This window comes from Lissotriton helveticus, chromosome 1_1 (assembly GCF_964261635.1).
Source record: "Lissotriton helveticus chromosome 1_1, aLisHel1.1, whole genome shotgun sequence".
In the NCBI taxonomy this organism is placed as follows: Eukaryota; Metazoa; Chordata; class Amphibia; order Caudata; family Salamandridae; genus Lissotriton; species Lissotriton helveticus.
In genome coordinates, this window is record NC_136057.1 from 1,362,203,868 (window position 1) to 1,362,224,255 (window position 20,388).

The window sequence follows — 20,388 nt, forward strand, 5'->3', positions numbered from 1 at the left end:
CTTCGCCGGCCTCGACGTCGACTTCTCGGGTCGCTTCGACGGCGACACTTTGGACCTTCTCGACGTCGACCTCTCTGACCTTCTCGACGTCGATCTCCTAGACCGTCTCGACGTCGGTCGTTTGGAATGCTTCGACGTCGACCTCTTCGGCGCCGGAGACGCCTTCCGTCTCGACGGCGACCTCGAAGACGAGGATCCCCTCGACGACGATGTCCTCGACGGCGAACGGCGGTGTCGCCTCGACGGCGAGCGCCGACGCCGGGCCCTCCGATGTCGACCACTCGACGCCGACAGCGACGACGAGGATATCGACACCGGCTTCGACGGCGGCCGGAACACGTTCCTCGACGTCGACGGGCGACGTTTTCTCGACCCAGAGCCCTGGGGAGACCTGGAACTGGCCGTTGACCGTCCCCTCGACGTTGTGGTCAGCGCAACTGACCCAGACGGAGACCTTGGGCGAGGGCTGGTCTTCCTGCCCCTGGGGAGCCCCCCAGAGGCCTCAGCATGGGTAGAAGGAGCCCCTCCTGACCCACCTCGTGCCTTCAGCTTTCTCTCCTCAAGTCCCTGAAGCCTGATCTTCTTCCTCTCCTTCAGGGTCCTTCCAGAGAAGCTTCTGCAGATCCTACACTCCTCAGGAATGTGGGAAGAGGGAAGGCAGAGAATACAGACCTCATGGGAGTCTGTCCTGGCCTTCTTTCTTGAGCACTCAGGGCATTTGTCGAATAATGCAGGCATTATGGACAAAAAAGAGTGCAGAAACACAGAAAGAAAGTCACCAAAGTACTTTAAAAGCACCAAAAATCGAAATTAGTGTAAAACACTAACAAAAACCCTTGAAAAGGGAGAGCTCAATGCTCCAGGGTCCTGCTTGCAGGAGCCGGAAAAAAGAACTGAGGCTAAGTTGGACCTGCTATGCATTCTGGGATACTGAGAGAAGGTTCTGGAAGGTTCCTTAAAGGCACAGTATCCTAATTAAGCCACATAATGGCAGCCTATGGGGCTTGTCTGTCCAGGTTCTTCTCTCTATCATTCCTGAGGGATTTTGCTGTTAAGCAAGGGAAATCTGTACAGGCTTTGCTGTTTTGTGGATTTTATGGTGGAATTTCTAGTTGAAGTACTGGACAGTGTGGCCTTTTTGGCTGCATTATCTGTCTTTAAATTCTCTCTTAAGTGTCTATGCATTTTCTGCATTTTTTGACACTGTAAGAGATTATTTTTGATTGCTCCGGGGTCCACGCACATGGGCGGGACTATTCACTAGATTATGACTATAACAGAGATCCCCTACTACAGAAGTCGGGGTGTCAAAGCTTTTACCGGGATCTCTAATTTCCATGCCCATTGTTAAAACTAAGTCATTCATCATTGAATTGCAAAATTCACCCTCTGCTGTATGTGCAAAGTGTAGCCCATCTGCTCTATCGCAGTTTAAATCCCGTATACACTTCCTAAGGGGATCGCCACAGAGGTGCACGTTGAAATCTCCCATGATCATTAGATTAAGGCTGTGTTTCTTCATAGAGACATTAATATATTCATCTAGTACAATTAATTCGTTAAATGCTAGTATGGTTTTAGTAGCATTGTAAAAATTGACCAGTCCAACCCTATTGCTTTTGGCAGACAAAACAATACCCTGAACACATGAACGTTGAACATTAATGGGGAGGATACTCGAGGTTATCAAAACAGAGACAAAAATCACCAATCCTCCCTTTGGTCTTCCTCTATTAGATGGAGTTGCTGGCACAAAGAACGCTTTATAACCTTCTAAGAACATTTCACACTCCACATCCCAAGTCTCTTGGAGGCAGATAACCTTAAATTGTTTAATAAAAGAAACCCATTTTTCATCCGCCATTTTGGTTGTTAGACCCGCAACGTTCCAAGACACAATATTCACACATTTATTATGCTCCTGTGGGTTGGTAGAGTCAGTATTGCATGTTAGATCAGCTACATTTAATCCATCCTTACCCACAGGTACTTTATGTCAGTCACACATATCAAGACCGGACAGAAGTTCGTATCTGTTATGTGTGTTGACATTATAGGCCTTCTGGCGTTGCCCACCGGGATCAAGTCTGTTCCCTGGGTTAGTTGGAAAACCTGGCCCGCCAGAGTTAACTACATTGTATGTAAATTGCATCCCATTATTCCCAATGTTCGGGGTCAGAGTATCATACCGAGGTGTTGGCCTGCTCAGTTGTGGGTGTGCCGTGCAAAGGTGAGCATAAAAGTAGCCCAGTGGACGAACACAAATACTACCCTCGTTGTATACCAGGGATGCAGCTCTCAGGAGTACAGTTGCCACATGTTGGGGGTGTCTAAAATTAGCCACGATGCAATCCCCATTGCCCACTTTGTTAGAAGGCCCCACCCAGTTTACCCTTCTAACTAGTGTTATCTGATCTGAATACCCGACGGGGAAACCGCAGTTCTTATTTAGCCATGAGACTGTCTTGTTTTTTAGTGAGTCATATGACTCGTCATATGGAGATGCCGGGTGGGTGCCAACTGCAGGGACGTTTGTTAAGACCACCACAAAAGGCGCACAGTCCGGAGGGAGATTTAGATAGCGATTCCTTCTGTTAGGTCTAGAGTCTATCTTGTTACCTGTAGTTGGAAGTGAGCCTACACATGGCTGCGGGTTTCCTGCTTTAGGTTGGGGGAGACTGACAGGTGGTGGCTGCTGGGGTCTATTCCTTTGTGTACACTGTGCTCCTGCCGGATTGACTGCTACTGGCACATTTTTCCCCTGTTCTGCTTGGGTGGACCTTATTTCTTTTAGTATAGTGCTAGTATCACCAGCGACCTTTTGCTGCGCGGAGACAAGCACCCCAAGCCTGTCTACTTCTTTTACAAGAGAATCGATTTTTTCCACTAATGGTTTAAGAGCCTCCTCGATCTTCATCCCCAGACTAGTCTCCATGATTGAGAATAGGGCAGTAAACTGCTCAGTAGTAATGTTAACACTGGCAGACTGCTTGGGGGTGCCTGAGTCAGCTCCTGTGAACACAAAGGGGTTGTTGGCTGCTGCCCAGATGTTATCAGTAGTGTGGCTAGGGTTTGCTACCGCTAAATTGCTAGTTGGTTGTCCCCCTTTACGTAATGCCGTCTTTCTGCACTGCCTTAATGGCCTCTTATTAGGGGGTACCCCCTTACTCACTTCACTATTTATATCGGGTTGCACGCTCTCTCCTGAATGTACCATTGCCACAACATTTACAGAATTGGGTGTTGGTGTCAGCATACATGTTGATGGACTAGCTGGTAGCGAGTCGGGTGCCCTCAGAGAGGGCATTTCCAAGTTGGACAAACTAGCCCTGTTAGTAGCCTCTGTGTCTAGTGCAACAACCAGGGAATCATCCTGTGTACATACTGTGGTATCTCCTTTCCCTAATGAGGCACGTCTATCGCTATTTATCTGGGCGACCATTTTTACCATATAGTTATCAATGGCACTCTGTCCCAATGGCATGTTGCCTACTTTGGCCTTTGACATTGAGTTAGGAAAAAACACACACTATAAAAAGATGAACAGTGCAAAAACAAAACCATACAGATTATAGGCACAATGTTTACAATGTCTCAGTTGCTGCTAAGAATCAACAAACAAAAGGGGCCTACCCAGTCCGAGCAGCGTTTCTGGCCCAGACCAGACTCCTCCGGCCTCTGAGGGCCACAGAGGGCCCGCCCTTTGCCCGGGCTTAGCCCCGGGCGCTCCCGCGGGCGCGATTCGAGGGGCGATAGGGCGCGGGGAGCTTTGTACCGCCTCCTGTCGCTCAGCACCCGTCACGGTGCGCCGCCACTCCCGAGGCTTCTGGGGAATGTAGTGCCGTTGCCCTCACGGCTGCCCGATGGCGTGAAGCAGCCCGGGTTCGAGCTAGGAAGTCTCTCGGCGCTTCCTGTCTGCCAAAGTCCCTCGAACCGCACCACCGTTTCCCTCACGGCTGCCCGATGGCCTGGTAGCAGCTCCGCTGTAGCCCCCGCAGTGCTCGCTGCCGCGGGGAGCTTTGTACCGCCTCCTGTCGCTCAGCACCCGTCACGGTGCGCCGCCACTCCCGAGGCTTCTGGGGAATGTAGTGCCGTTGCCCTCACGGCTGCCCGATGGCGTGAAGCAGCCCGGGTTCGAGCTAGGAAGTCTCTCGGCGCTTCCTGTCTGCCAAAGTCCCTCGAACCGCACCACCGTTTCCCTCACGGCTGCCCGATGGCCTGGTAGCAGCTCCGCTGTAGCCCCCGCAGTGCTCGCTGCCGCGGGGAGCTTTGTACCGCCTCCTGTCGCTCAGCACCCGTCACGGTGCGCCGCCACTCCCGAGGCTTCTGGGGAATGTAGTGCCGTTGCCCTCACGGCTGCCCGATGGCGTGAAGCAGCCCGGGTTCGAGCTAGGAAGTCTCTCGGCGCTTCCTGTCTGCCAAAGTCCCTCGAACCGCACCACCGTTTCCCTCACGGCTGCCCGATGGCCTGGTAGCAGCTCCGCTGTAGCCCCCGCAGTGCTCGCTGCCGCGGGGAGCTTTGTACCGCCTCCTGTCGCTCAGCACCCGTCACGGTGCGCCGCCACTCCCGAGGCTTCTGGGGAATGTAGTGCCGTTGCCCTCACGGCTGCCCGATGGCGTGAAGCAGCCCGGGTTCGAGCTAGGAAGTCTCTCGGCGCTTCCTGTCTGCCAAAGTCCCTCGAACCGCACCACCGTTTCCCTCACGGCTGCCCGATGGCCTGGTAGCAGCTCCACAAGCATCAGACATCCACAAGCATCAGACATCCACAAGCATCAGACATCCACAAGCATCAGACATCCACAAGCATCACAAGCATCAGACATCCACAAGCATCAGACATCCACAAGCATCAGACATCCACAAGCATCACAAGCAGCAGACATCCACAAGCATCAGGCATCCACAAGCGGCAGGCATCCACAAGCGTCAGACATCCACAAGCATCACAAGCATCAGACATCCACAAGCATCAGACATCCACAAGCATCAGACATCCACAAGCATCAGACATCCACAAGCATCAGACACCCACAAGCATCAGGCATCCACAAGCATCAGACATCCACAAGCATCAGACATCCACAAGCATCAGACACAGGGGTGGGGGAATCATATCGCCCGACGCCCGAACCATGCAGTTTTTATCGATGGGCAAGAAGATTTAATGTCTATTTTGTCCGACGGACTACTAGACATTAAATCACGTAGATAATAAAGGCTGCAGGCACTCTGGGGCTCACAGCCAACCAGAAAAGCTTGACGGGAGCCTTTGGAGGCCTCTGATTGGCTATTAGCTGGGCTCTGGGCAGTGATTGGCTGAGGGAGTGAAACGTCACTCACTCTCAGCAAGCTGTTGTTCGTGGCCGGCGCAAGCAAATACATTCAGGAAAAGTAAGAAAATAACCACTGCCATAGTGCCCACCATAGCACTGCTAAAGTGTTTAAAAGTGTTCTATTTTACTCCGCTTGCAGATTGCTCTGAAATTAGAACTGGTGCGCCTGCTGTGACGGACCGTGTCTAATGTTATGCAGCTTGTGGCTGCAGAAAGTGCGGGGTCTCATCGCTGCTATTGGAGTGTGACTGAGACAGCATAATATGTGGGGCCGCAGCGCTGAAGTAGAGGGCCCAGTAAAGCTGCAGGACTGGGGGATCCGAATACTGAGCATACGAGATAAGCAGTGGTGGTGGTGGTGGGTGGGGCAAGGGTGTATCGTGTTGAGCTGTGACTCTGTAAATGTATGAATTACCAAAAGAAAAAGGCAAGAACAGGGAAAGTAGCTGGAAAGCAGCTTACGAAGACTAAAGTGCGATCAATTTAAGGATTGCTGACTGGGTGGTTTTGAGAGTGTAGGATGGCAGTGACTACAGTTTAGCGCCCCTTCAATTTGTTCCTTCTGCAGCAAAATGTTGCAATTCACTGAAGCACTCTACCTTGGGGGTCCGACCAGGGCCAGCGACCGCACCGGCATTGACTTGGGGTGAGGGCATCCTTTTTGAAAATGTGATGATTTTAGCACCTGCTGTCTCGTTAATGGCCTCCAGTAACTTCCAGACATCAATTAAAATGTCAAAGAGAAGTCCCGCGATTAATCGGCTTCCTGGAAAGAGATCGGAGGTTTCTCTAGTGGAAAGTTTGATTCATCCGACCTAAGGCAGCATAGAGGGTTAAACTGCCTGCTGCTAAGAAAGTGTACCACAAGTTTTTCTTTCCTTTTTGCAGTTTACCTATTTTGTTTAAAAATGTTTCTCCACATTTGTGAAAAGTACTGAAGGTAGTCTTATGAGTAAGCTCCCTTTCTCACAGAAAATCAGAGAGCCCAGGGCGCAGTGGACACACAGGAGCACTGGAAAAACACAAGGACGTTACACATGACACCGTTGACTCTTCTCACTTTAAAAGAACTAAATACTGATATTTATTTATTCCCACTGAGCCAGTGTAAAGCAGTTCTTTATTGCACACCTTCACCTCTGGTGGGTGGGCTGTGCTTTTAGGAGTCTGCAAGGCTTCTGAAGATCGTGAAACATTGGTGCAAGAAAAAATGAAAGTAGTTGAGGCAATATGAAAGATATGTTGATGTAATACAGAGTAAAACGGGATTGTTCTAGGGCTGTAAGGAACGGACTCCTTCAGTCTTCAATTGCCACTGTCACTGCTTTGTCATTAGTTAACCAAGTCTGCCAAGGGAAATCCAGATGTCTGCCTTGCGATTGTTTGCAGCGTGCCAAGTGAGTTTCCATATTGACTACAGCTCCGACCCCCGTCTTGCCTTACACTGTAAACAGAGGATGCAAGAATCAAGGACTGCCAAAAGTGCACCTGACACATTTTTATATGCAGGGTAAATTCCGGGTCAACATGTGGAATCACAACTAAAAAAAAAGAAGTACGTTTTTACAGGTCTATTTAACAGTATGCCAATATGTGTTACAGTTAAATGAGCACACAAAACAATGTTATGCATGGTTTCCAAATGCTAATCTCGCACAGAGTGGAGTGTTCTTTCTCAGTCGTTAATCTTCATTAATGTGTCATGATTGATGGCGGCGATTGTGACTATCAGAAAATGTTATAGCCGCAACACTTGCATGCCTTTTCTATTTCCAACTGCAGTCAGAATAATGTCCTTTTATAGCATTAAAAAAAAATCATGCACCTACGGCTTCATTCAACTTTTCGTTTTAACTGTATCAGCAACTACCATGGGCCAGTTTTCTCAAACCCATGTTGTTGGAAAAAATTAAATAAATTATTGGTATTTGTTTATCTAGTCCAAGACACCAAAACACAGTCTACTTTGTTCCCACTTAGTCTAGTGCCAAAAAAAAGAGATCAACTTATTTTGGTCATTAACAGGGTGGCTATTACCACTTCAGATGACTATTGAAAACATACTTTTTGGCGTTCTTTGCAGTGCAATAGTAGGTCGTTGGGATGCAAGTGTTTTCTCTTCTGACTGCATTCCACTTTGTGAAGAAGCCTTACCACTGGCAAGCACAGCTCAATCCACATGTTGAAAAAGGAGTTCTAAGCATCCTAAGGTCTGTGAGTAGGTGGCAAGGGAACAGGAACAGTTGCCACAAAAGGGAGATTTTGAGCCAGTATGCTGGAGAGTGAATGGGAATGGCATCTGGTGTGTTGTGGAAATTAAGTAGAGTCTGTGATGACGGGAAGAAGTTGAAGTTGATTGGAGCATTTGTTAAAAGGAGTAGGGGAAAAGGGAGCATGTAGAGTAGTTGTGCAGAAAGAAGAGAGCCTGCTTATGATTAGAAATTGGAAGAAAAATAGGCATGTAGCTAAAGGTAGGCGACTGATATAGCAAGAGTTCTGGAACCAGCCTGTGGTGAAAGATTGGAAGCAAAGGGAGAATGGCGCTGCTGGCTACAGAGTCGATACCATAAGGCAAGCTTGGACCTGTTATGAGAAAATGGCAAAAAAGGAATTGAGCCTCCATTGTGGAATAGTGAGGCAAAAATGGAAAACTGCACTGTGAGAGTATAGACGAAAGGGAACATGCAGGTTGCTGTGGGAGAGCAAGGGGGAAGCATGGAGTGTTAAAAAAAAAAATAGAGGGTGAAGGTAATTTATGCTATTCTGTAAGAGTTGAGGGAAGGAACTCATAAGTCTGTGTCAGGTGTATGGGGATACTTAAGCCTATGGTGTGTTAGAACAAAGGAACCAATAGGTTTAGCACACAGACCAGCAAATCCATTTAGGCAACAGCTGGGACAAGTTGATCTTTTTACAGGACAAGTAGATTTCTGTTGCTTTTAGTCCCCTGGACAAGTAGAATTTTAAAAAAATTCCACATCCCTGAGACATGCTTAGCATCAGACATCCACAAGCATCAGACATGCTTAGCATCAGACATCCACAAGCAACAGACATCCACAAGCAACAGACATCCACAAGCATCAGACATCCACAAGCATCACAAGCATCAGACATCCACAAGCATCAGACATCCACAAGCATCAGACATCCACAAGCAACAGACATCCACAAGCAACAGACATCCACAAGCATCACACATCCACAAGCATCACAAGCATCAGACATCCACAAGCATCACAAGCATCAGACATCCACAAGCATCAGACATCCACAAGCATCACAAGCATCAGACATCCACAAGCATCAGACATCCACAAGCATCAGACATCCACAAGCATCACAAGCAGCAGACATCCACAAGCATCAGGCATCCACAAGCGGCAGGCATCCACAAGCGGCAGGCATCCACAAGCGTCAGACATCCACAAGCATCACAAGCAGCAGACATCCACAAGCAACAGACATCCACAAGCAACAGACATCCACAAGCAACAGACATCCACAAGCAACAGACACCCACAAGCAACAGACATCCACAAGCATCACACATACACAAGCATCACAAGCATCAGACATCCACAAGCATCACAAGCATCAGACATCCACAAGCATCACAAGCATCAGACATCCACAAGCATCAGACATCCACAAGCATCAGACATCCACAAGCATCACAAACAGCAGACATCCACAAGCATCAGGCATCCACAAGCGGCAGGCATCCACAAGCGTCAGACATCCACAAGCATCACAAGCATCAGACATCCACAAGCATCAGACATCCACAAGCATCAGACATCCACAAGCATCAGACATCCACAAGCATCAGACATCCACAAGCATCAGACATGCTTAGCATCAGACATCCACAAGCATCAGACATGCTTAGCATCAGACATCCACAAGCAACAGACATCCACAAGCAACAGACATCCACAAGCATCAGACATCCACAAGCATCACAAGCATCAGACATCCACAAGCATCAGACATCCACAAGCATCAGACATCCACAAGCAACAGACATCCACAAGCAACAGACATCCACAAGCATCACACATCCACAAGCATCACAAGCATCCGACATCCACAAGCATCACAAGCATCAGACATCCACAAGCATCAGACATCCACAAGCATCAGACATCCACAAGCATCACAAGCATCAGACATCCACAAGCATCAGACATCCACAAGCATCAGACATCCACAAGCATCACAAGCAGCAGACATCCACAAGCATCAGGCATCCACAAGCGGCAGACATCCACAAGCAACAGACATCCACAAGCAACAGACATCCACAAGCAACAGACATCCACAAGCATCAGACATCCACAAGCATCAGACATCCACAAGCATCAGACATGCTTAGCATCAGACATCCACAAGCATCAGACATGCTTAGCATCAGACATCCACAAGCATCAGACATCCACAAGCATCAGACATCCACAAGCAACAGACATCCACAAGCAACAGACATCCACACCCTCACTCACCCTCACCCTCACTCACCCTCAACACCTCATCCTCAACCCCTCACCCTCACTCACACTCACCCTCACCCTCACTCACCCTCACCCTCACTCACCATCAACCGCTCACCCTCACTCACCTTCACCCTCACTCACCCTTACCCTCACTCACCCTCAACACCTCACCCTCACTCACCCTCAACTCCTCACCCTTAACCCCTCACTCACCCTCACTCTCACTCACCCTCAACACCTCACCCTCACCCTCACTCACCCTCACTCACCCTCAACTCCTCACCCTCACCCTCACTCACCCTCACCCTCACTCACCCTCAACACCTCACCGTCACTCACCCTCACCCTCACTCACCCTCAACACCTCACCCTCACTCACCCTCAACCCCACAGCCTCACTCACCCTCACCCTCACTCACCCTCAACTCCTCATCCTCAAGCCCTCACCCTCACTCACCCTCACTCACCCTCACTCACCCTCAATAATCCCTCACCCTCACTCACCCTCAACACCTCACCCTCACTCACCTTCACCCTCACTCACCCTCACTCACCCTCAACACCTCACCCTCACTCACCCTCAACACCTCACCCTCACCCTCATCACCCTCACCCTCACTCACCCTCATCCTCACCCTCACTCACCCTCACCCTCACCCTCACTCACCCTCAACACCTCACCCTCACTCACCCTCACCCTCACTCACCCTCACTCACCCTCAACACCTCACCCTCTCCCCTGCTGCACTCTCCTGCTCTCTAGAGATGTGGCATAACGACCAGAGCTGCCATATAAGTCACGTAAATACAAAACATGTTGCATTCCAAATGCTATAGGTGTCACATTCGCGAAAGTTATAACTATTGGCATTGTAAATGACAAAGCCATCAATTTAGCAATTTTAACAACCAAAAAATAAATAATATATGTCATTTACTAGACCAATAACTACAACTTTTCTAATGCGAGACCTATTGCATTCCAACCCCACTCATCCACGCAACCCCACTCATCCACGCAACGCCACTCACACACGCAACGCCACTCACACACGCAACGCCACTCACACACGCAACGCCACTCACACACGCAACGCCACTCATCGACGCAACGCCACTCATCGACGCAACGCCACTCACACACGCAACGCCACTCACACACGCAACGGCACTCACACACGCAACGCCACTCACACACGCAACGCCACTCATCCACGCAACGCCACTCATCAACGCAACGCCACTCATCCACGCAACACCACTCATCCACGCAACGCCACTCATCCATTTGCAAAACAAAAAAGGTCAAACTCTTCTATTGCGAGACCTATTGCATTTTCAATGCTTGTTAATTTTTACCATCGCACTATGCCCGTAATTCCGGTGTATGTAGAGAAATCCCACCTTAAGTTATGACGAATCTGTAATTGTTGCAATCGAATGTGCTTTTATGGATATAAATAACCGCAATACAGTTTTTTCAATGGTTTTTTCAATGGATAAAAATGCATTAAATAAATAAATAAAAAAAAAAGATCCTCATATTGTGGAAGGGACATATAATATAACACAATATCACGCCAAAGGAACCTTTCCATTCATAGACTTTCTTTTAATACTGATCTAAGTTGACCTAACAGGTTCATGTTACTACATCTCCCAGAATGCATAAAACACAGCACTTGCTAACACGAACTACTATGGCAATACTATTCGTTTGCATTTCTCAATTACTATCAAATTACTGTATGCTTAATGGTGTCAGTAAACAACTGTCATAACAGTTTCCCAACAAACAGGAGAAGAATAGGTTGAGGGTCGCCAGCCCACCTAAAATGAAGAGGTATATCGATTCGAACTATCGGAAGTGTCTGGTTTTTTTACCGGAAGTGTTCCTAACAGGCTAGCAACGTGGTTCTTCCATAAACCGGAAGTGCGTCTTGTCGGTATCGCTACAGAGGGTTGCAGTCTAAGGAAGAGCTTGCCTGAGCAGGAATGTCGGCAGCGCTGCTGAGGAGAGGTCTGGAGTTGTTGGACTCCCAGGGTGAGGAGTGAGAGGTTGGGTATTCGGGGCTCGATAGAACGCACCGAGAGGGTGCAAGAGGAGGGTCGAACCGTGGTCGCATTGTGTGTGTGTTAATGAGAGCATGGGCATGGAGAGGGGACTCGTATCAATGGAAACAAACGGGGGACTTAGACATCCGTTTTATACATCGGGCTCTGAAATTAACGATAATGAAACTAACCGTGCAGGGAGGACTCAGGGTAGAGCAAGAGAAGAGTACGTGTTTGAAGCTGCCAGTTTGAAACACGCGAGCAGGCTAGACCGGAAATAAAGATTGCGGAAACGTATACGGATCATGGTAATTTAGATCACTACTCGCAACTGCCAGGGGTATAATCATTGAGATTAAAGCGAAGTTTTCCATTGTATATCGAAAACTGATGTTCTATGATAGTTTCGTGATGGCCACTCAGCAGTTGTGTAAAGGAGTGCTGTTTAAATTAAGGGTTCGAATTCTTGATACAGCTGAAAGCTCGTTTCCCAGCTAAATCAGGACGTCCATGGCCTTTGGAACGAGGCATAGGTGTACTGTTCGGATTTTATGTGTATATCCCAAGAATCATGGACCCGGCTCTGGGCTTGAGTTTGGCTATTCAATTTGGACTAAAGATACCACAGTGTAAAATAACGAAAATTAATGGGTGCATGTTCTGTTCCTGACATGGGGCAGCATGTTCTGTTCCTGACATGGGGCAACATGTTAGCACTTGAGATTCCATGGCCGGACCGGAGGCTTTGGATTATGCATCTTTCTTTATCTACTGAAACACAGCAGCCATTGAAAACGCAATGCGCAGAAATACTACTTGTCCAATGAGCCCTTTTGCCAATCTTATACCAATCAGGACCCCCATATATATATATATATATATATATATATATATATATATATATATATTCTCCAAAAACAACAGTTTTCCGTTTCTGGAGCCCAAGACCCTTCAGGGCGGCCTCATTATGAATGGGCACGGAACATCCCACAAAAGCACTTGCCATGCAAAACGAGGTTATGAGGCCCAATACTGCAATTCAAGCCCATGCACAGTCCTGCAGCGCCATCTTCCCTTTTCCCTAACGTTTCGGCTGGGTAGCCTTGATCACAGGAGGAAGGAGACACTGACATGCGCTTTGGCGTGCTATTTCAAAGTTATTTTTAATCACATGACTCAGCTTGAAAACATCAACTCCCATAGTGCAATGTAGTCACAAGATGTAAAACATGGAAGTCCTTACTTCAGAGCCTTGTTGGACAATTATGCTCGATATTGCACTGATGTTCAAGTGGTTTTAAAATATAAAGGCAGTCAGGTGAAATATGCAGCAGTGTTTTTGTTCTGCGTGCGACCAGCAGGAACTTTCTATTGCAGCACGATCTTTGCAGGAGTAATCCTACTAGAATCCCTTCCACACGCATCCCATTTTAGCTGATTTAGCAAAACCTCCGTAGGTAGGGAGCGTGAGTGAGTCAGGCTCCTCAGTTAATATCCAAAAACAACAGTTTTCCGTTTCTGGAGCCCAAGACCCTTCAGGGCGGCCTCATTATGAATGGGCACGGAACATCCCACAAAAGCACTTGCCATGCAAAACGAGGTTATGAGGCCCAATACTGCAATTCAAGCCCATGCACAGTCCTGCAGCGCCATCTTCCCTTTTCCCTAACGTTTCGGCTGGGTAGCCTTGATCACAGGAGGAAGGAGACACTGACATGCGCTTTGGCGTGCTATTTCAAAGTTATTTTTAATCACATGACTCAGCTTGAAAACATCAACTCCCATAGTGCAATGTAGTCACAAGATGTAAAACATGGAAGTCCTTACTTCAGAGCCTTGTTGGACAATTATGCTCGATATTGCACTGATGTATATATATATATTGCTATGCAACCACAGTCCTCCTTCTTTCTTCCTTGTTGACACAGCATCAGATGAGTTATCTCACATATATTTTTTTTTGCTGACTTGTTGCGATTTCATTGTGCTGATTGGTCGATTCTTAAGCTTATCACTTCAGTGTTCAATGGCTTCTGCCCTCAGACTTTAGCTGGGACCGCGATCTCGCTATCTGTTTTGGTCGGTGTGAAGTGGGCATTCAGGAGCAGAGCCTGATTGCGGAGAACGCAGTCCTCTTTCTATTTATGGCCATGCACATTGTGGATGCGCTCGAGTTGTTATATGCGCGCTCTGACTTTTCATTGCCCTGCGTTGCTATTGCAGAGAAGGGGCTCCGCTGATTCTGCCGTGTCTGATGGGGCTGTATAAACGTCTCAGGGCTCTGCCCTAGGTGTTGGGTGCCTCCCTCCCTTCTTATTTCACTGGCACAGGTGGTATTATCACCTGTTGGGGCTGCCCCTCCTTTCCTCCGTATACTTCCTTAAAAAGCTCCTGTGGAGCAAATAGTTTGGTGCTCTGCACCATTATGGCACTTTATTCTCAGGAGAAGGACCGCTTCGGGGAATTTTTGAATGCTCCATTCGAGCAACAAATGGAAGCGAGACTTGTTGAGGCACTGCATGTTCATGTACAGAATTCTACTAATGAAGCCTTGCTTAGGGCCCTCCGCACATTCACTTGACCCCATCTCAATTATGGCAGGAGGAAATTTGGTGCCACTTTTGGGAAACTTCCCCACCCCAAGGTGAAATCAGCTAAGCGGGGCCAACCTCCTCATGAAGCTTTAGACAATGTGAATAACACGTATACGGCACATGTGCTGCGCTGGGCCCTTTGGGGCTTGTGTAGAGGGCAGACCAAGCCTCTGAAGACCCGGGTTCCCAGACCTCTAATTCAGCCCACTCTGAAGTGGAACTGCGACCCTCATCCAAACGCAAGTGCCATAATATCAATGAGCCCTCCACTGCACCCCAGTGAGAGAATCTGCAGCTCAAGCCTGATGAGATTGTGCATCCACATTTGACTGAATGGGTTCCCTGCCCGGAAGTGACGCACTGTGTGCAGTATCGTTCGCACCATGAGTTTGATAGGGAAGTGCGCAATACCTTGCGTTCCAAGTGGCCTCGACCTTCCCTCCTGGGCAAGATGGCAGACACGCCAGACTTTGATCCCTGTATGACAACTTTCCAGAATAAATATGCCAAAGACCCAGAGAAGTGAATTGATTGTGCCTAGCGCAGCTACCAGGACAAACTCCTGGACATTTCAGGTCTCCTCACAAAAATTCTTGATTTGGCGGTCCAAGACAAGGATTCTAGTGGCTCCGTCATTCCTGATGTCCTCTAGAATGGTCCCAGCATGCAATATGTCTCCTCTGTAATGCAAACTGCACCATCTCCGCAGAAAGGTGCAAGCCCCTCTTTGATTCACATTGTTCTGAAATTGGGGGAGTTGGCTTCCTCTGAAGCGGGTCCGTTTGGGGATACATTTGTTAAAGATCTCAGTAAATATGTGGCTTTCACTTTCAGCTTTGGACAAAGCCCAATCATCCATAAAAAGGTGTTCCAACAGTGGCCTTTTTGTTAGGGCCTGGGCTACAGAGGATGTGCACCAGGTGGAGGTGCCCAGTAAACCTCACACAAAGGTTTCTAGTTGAACAGAGGAAGAGGACTGGCCTCCTTTTCAGGCTCCAATAACTTCTACCCCTCCCTCCCCAGATGGGGCAGGGGGCGTTACCACCAGAACAACTACTGCGTAGGACAACCATCATCAGACTCCTCTTACACAGGTACAGTTAAATCCTTGTTCAGAAGTTATAATGGGGGACAGAATAAAGTAATTCTTTCACAATTGAGAGCAGATTACACAGGGTCCTGGAGTTCTAGCTGGAATTCTATTTAACACCTTCTAGGGAGGTACTTGGAGTTGCTCCACAAGGGAGCAGTAGTTCGCTCTGTACCTCATCCCAGGGGGGTGGTGAGCACTATATTTTTGGTACAGAAAAAAGGATGGGGCAAGTGTCAGCGACTTTTCACCTTTTATTCATCATAAGTGGCAAGCAGAACCGGCATCTCCTGGCAGCAAGTATGTCTAAACGCGTTTCAGGCTCAGGCGGCCTTTGTTCACTGGTATTGTCAGAAGGTAAGGATTGGTAGTTTCGCGCCGAGGGTGCAGCGTTTATGGAGTGAATTGCCGTAGTGGGCATGGCTTGTCAGCACTCTGGTATTTGTAGGTCTCACATCTTTAGTAGTGCCTCCCCGTCTTCTTTGTAATTTAATCCCATAGTGGGTTTGCTGAAAGAAAAATCGCCGTGTTGGCTGTCAATATTGCGTGTGATGAACGGTATCGCTGTTCCTCCTCACGTCGATTCACCACTTGCTCGGCGTTGAGGAGCTGCGCTTATGCTTCGAGGTGCTTAGCGACCCCGGCAGGGCCGCTTACATAATCCATATGAAACTGCCGAACATTGAGGTACCACGCATCAGCGACTTTTCACCTTTTATTCATCACAAGTGGCAAGCACAACCGGCATCTCCTGGCAGCTATCCATCTGGTGCTTCACAAGTGGCAAGCACAACCGGCATCTCCTGGCAGCTATCCATCTGGTGCTCCACCTATGTCAGTTCCATTGTAGAATAGTCTATCTCCATCTCAAGATGGAGGGCACCCATCTCCTTCGCGATCTTCTGCAGTAAGGAGAGTGGATGGTGCATATGGTGATCAAGGCTGCTGCCCCGCAGCCGAAACGAGTCATGCTGGCTACACTGAAATAAAAGATTTATGCACTGAAAATCTACTACTTGGAGCACGTTTTTTGAGGTCTGTACCTGACTGCGGCAACAGAGGTTCCGAGGGTTCAGGACTTTTGTTGATAGAGATATGATATGTAATATATATATATATATATATATATATATATATATATTGCGGCTCCAATAATCTCCCATTTCACAAGAAAGAAAATTCGGCACTCGCAGGGGGAAGTGTTCACGTTAGTTTTTAATGTCAAACACTCAGCAGACAAACGCGTTTCGGTTTTCCTTCGTCAGTGTCACTGACGAAGGAAAACCGAAACGCGTTTGTCTGCTGAGTGTTTGACATTAAAAACTAACGTGAACACTTCCCCCTGCGAGTGCCGAATTTTCTTTCTTGTGAAATGGGAGATTATTGGAGCCGCAATTTGTAACGTGGTGCGCCACCACGAAGAGGCACCCGTCTGCGAGTGACCCGGTCTCTGGCGCAACGGAGCTGTTATATATATATATATATATATATATATATATATATATATATATATATATATATATATATAATTTAATTTTTTTTTTATTTCAGTGTGGTTCCCCACTACACTGGAAAACCAGTGTGTTGCATGTTGGGACTGGTAGTCCTTGTAATTGGTGCATGCAGGGTTAATTCGCTGCAGGTGAGCCCACTACCACTGGGGAGGTGAAGCCCCGTGGTGTCCTTTGCTTTCTACTCAGATTTGAGGAGAAGTTATATATATATATAATATATATCCAACTAATTTCTCCTCCAATCCAAGTAGAAAGCGAAGGATACCACGGGTGTCCGGTGTCCACAGGTATATATCCCAGGTGACTGGGAGGGCCGGGGCCCACCCCTGGGCTCTGGAGGAGAAGAGTGACTCCACGCCGGGCGAGATGGATTCCCAGACTTGCCCCTGCTGATTGGACACCGGGACTCAGGGGTTGGTGCGGTCTGGGGAGCAGAGTAGGCACCGGCATTGGAGTAACCAGATGTTCAATTTCCCACAAGATGTTTTCCATTATCCCCGCATGTCAACCAGAAAAACAAACAGCATTCTCGGACTTGTAGTACTGACGCACCTGGCGTCCTACATGTTGTACTGGCACCAATACGAACTTTTGTCTTGCGGGGGCGGAGCTTGTTGACACCTATAAGGAGGGGGCATGGTATTCAAACCTTTGATGGCGCCCTCATCCTGTTTACACCATTGGCGCTGAGGAAGGCAGAGAAAGAAGTCGAAATGCATTCGCCCTATAGATGGTGTTATCTACAATAAAGAAGCCTCCACTGTCTCCCCTGCTGTGGCCTCTTCTTTTTGTGAGAAGGTTCCTTGCATTTTGTCAGCGCGAGTGCCAGAGTCGCGCTTTAAGGGGCCCCCATACCGCAAGTTGGCCCTGGCCACGCTGGCTTCTGCTTTGGTGGATTGTGGTGTTTCCAGGTGACTCCTGGGCTCGGGAGGAGAAGAGGCAGTGTTGGAGCCACTTGACTCCACACCAGGCGAGATGGATTCCCAGACTTGCCCCTGCTGATTGGAACACCGGGACTCGGGGGTTGCTGCGGTCTGGGGAGCAGAGGAGGCATCGGCAATGGAGTAACCAGGTGTTCAATTTCCCGCAAGATGTTTTCCATTATCCCCGCATGTCAACCAGAAAACAAGCATTTACAATGCAATGGTCTCGGCATTATTAAAGGTAGAGCTATTGGCATTGCTCGTAACATTTTTTTTTAATCATAAATAAATGGCATTGTCATTTACATTGCCAATAGCTTAATCGTTAAATAAATGGCATTGTCATTTACAATGCCAATAGCCTAATCGCTCGCCCGCAAGCACAGCCAGGGGGCAGAGGAGCAAGCACAGCCAGGGGAGCAAGCACATAACAGATGCTGAATCCGCAGCTATTCAGTGGAAGAGCTCAACATACAACAAGCAGGGAAACCGAGGCACGAAAACGGCGGGCACAATCACCGGATCACGAGCAGGGAAACAGAGGCACGAAAACGGCTGGCACAATCACCGGATCAGAAGCAAGGAAACAGAGGCACGAAAATGGCGGGCACAATCACCGGATCACAATTTGGCTCAGGAACCCAAAAACTCAAAATAAAAAACAGACAAGTCTCTAACACAGATTAGATTGAATTTGACATATGCCATGCGCAAAAACTCAAGACCAGTCCCCTATTAAGCGATCCATCAGAATTCCAAAAAGACAAAAAAAGCAGGTACAACTCAAACGTTTTGGATGAAAACAAAAAGGCCCTATATCTCCCCCAGTGTAGCAACCAGAATTGTTAACAGATAATGCAGCTTACACTCGGTTGAGATGACCAGTAAGTTTGCAACATCTGGCCATTCATCCCACTCAATCCACACTGCACCACTCCTAGCAGCACAACAGAACAGGACTACCACATTCTTTACTTCTTCAGGCCCGGGAAAGGTTGCTGACCCACACCACATCCACCCAAAATTATCAGTCCTGCAAACCCTCAATCACGTTTATTAATGTACAGAGATTCTATAAAGAGACAGGAAGCAGAGTATGCTGTAATACATAAAACGGAGTCCTGCAAGCCACTGGTTTACAGTATTGAAAATCAATGTATCAGTAAGGACAGTCACTGCATCTGCCAGTACCTTGTACTACAAAACCACAGAAAAACATAGCGTGACAGCAAACCAGCATTTATGCATACTTCACATCATGGTAAGAAAGCATGCATTCACACATACACTCATGCACACACACAGCCGTCCGTACGTTTATGCAGACTCACACCATGATAAGAAAGCATGCATTCACACGTACACCCATGCACACACACAGCCGTCCATGCAGTTATGCAGACACACACACCATGGTTAGAAAACGCGCATTCACACAGACACCCATGGACACACACACACAGCCGTCCATGCGTTTATGCAGACTCACGTCATGGTAAGAAAGCATGCATTCACACATGCACCCATGCGCACACACATACAGCGGCACGCACTTACACACACATCCATCCATTTCTGCATACACACACACACCCAGAGCCACACACACTCACCCAGAGCCACACACACTCACCCAGAGCCACACACACTCACCCAGAGCCACACACACTCACCCAGAGCCACACACACACACACCCAGAGCCACACACACACACAGAGCCACACACACACACACACACACCCAGAGCCACACACACACACACACACACCCAGAGCCACACACACACCCACACCCAGAGCCACACACACCCACACCCAGAGCCACACACACCCACACCCAGAGCCACACACACACACACAACCGCTCACCCACAGGCGGCACCGGAGAGGGAAAGACACTTAAAGCACATTGGCTAACACCCGCAGGCCACAGTACCGAGGGCGAGAGGGGGCATAAGGTGGGTGGGAGGAGGAGAGGTGGCGGGGGGGTGGGGTCTGTGAGGACCGACGGAGCAGGGATGAGGGGAGCCTGGCAGGAAAGGTGAGCCATGGCAGACTCTGGGGTGGGGGCTGTGGGGGGCGGTGGATTAGGTGAGGGGGCGGAGGGGCAGCTCTGAATGACACGATGGATTTTTGCCTGGATTGCTTTGTCAACATTTACAGAGTCTGACAGTACAAAGGCAGCGGAGGTGAGCATGTAAATGTCCGGCGCTGCCGAGGCTTGAAGGCTGGAGGCTCTGCGGGGGGATGGGGGTATAGGACGATGACCTGCCAAGGAGGTAGCTATGGGAGCGCGGGATGGGGGCCAACAAAGGAGGTGCTTCACAGGACTGTGCCCGATGCTCACCTTCCCAGTCTTGCGAGATCGGTGCAATTACCGCC

The 20,388-nt window shown here is 48.5% G+C and overlaps 1 protein-coding gene across 1 annotated transcript in view; it reads left to right on the forward strand.

The window, feature by feature from the left end:
- Positions 1-11,720: 11,720 nt before the first annotated feature.
- The window catches only part of RPS19BP1 (ribosomal protein S19 binding protein 1), a 55,469-nt gene continuing 46,801 nt past the window's right edge, over positions 11,721-20,388 (forward strand). Inside the window, exon 1 of the mRNA XM_078683417.1 lies at positions 11,721-11,874. Within this exon, the coding sequence (XP_078539543.1) occupies positions 11,826-11,874 (49 nt within the window). The 5' untranslated portion in view covers positions 11,721-11,825. The remainder of the gene's footprint in view (positions 11,875-20,388) is intronic.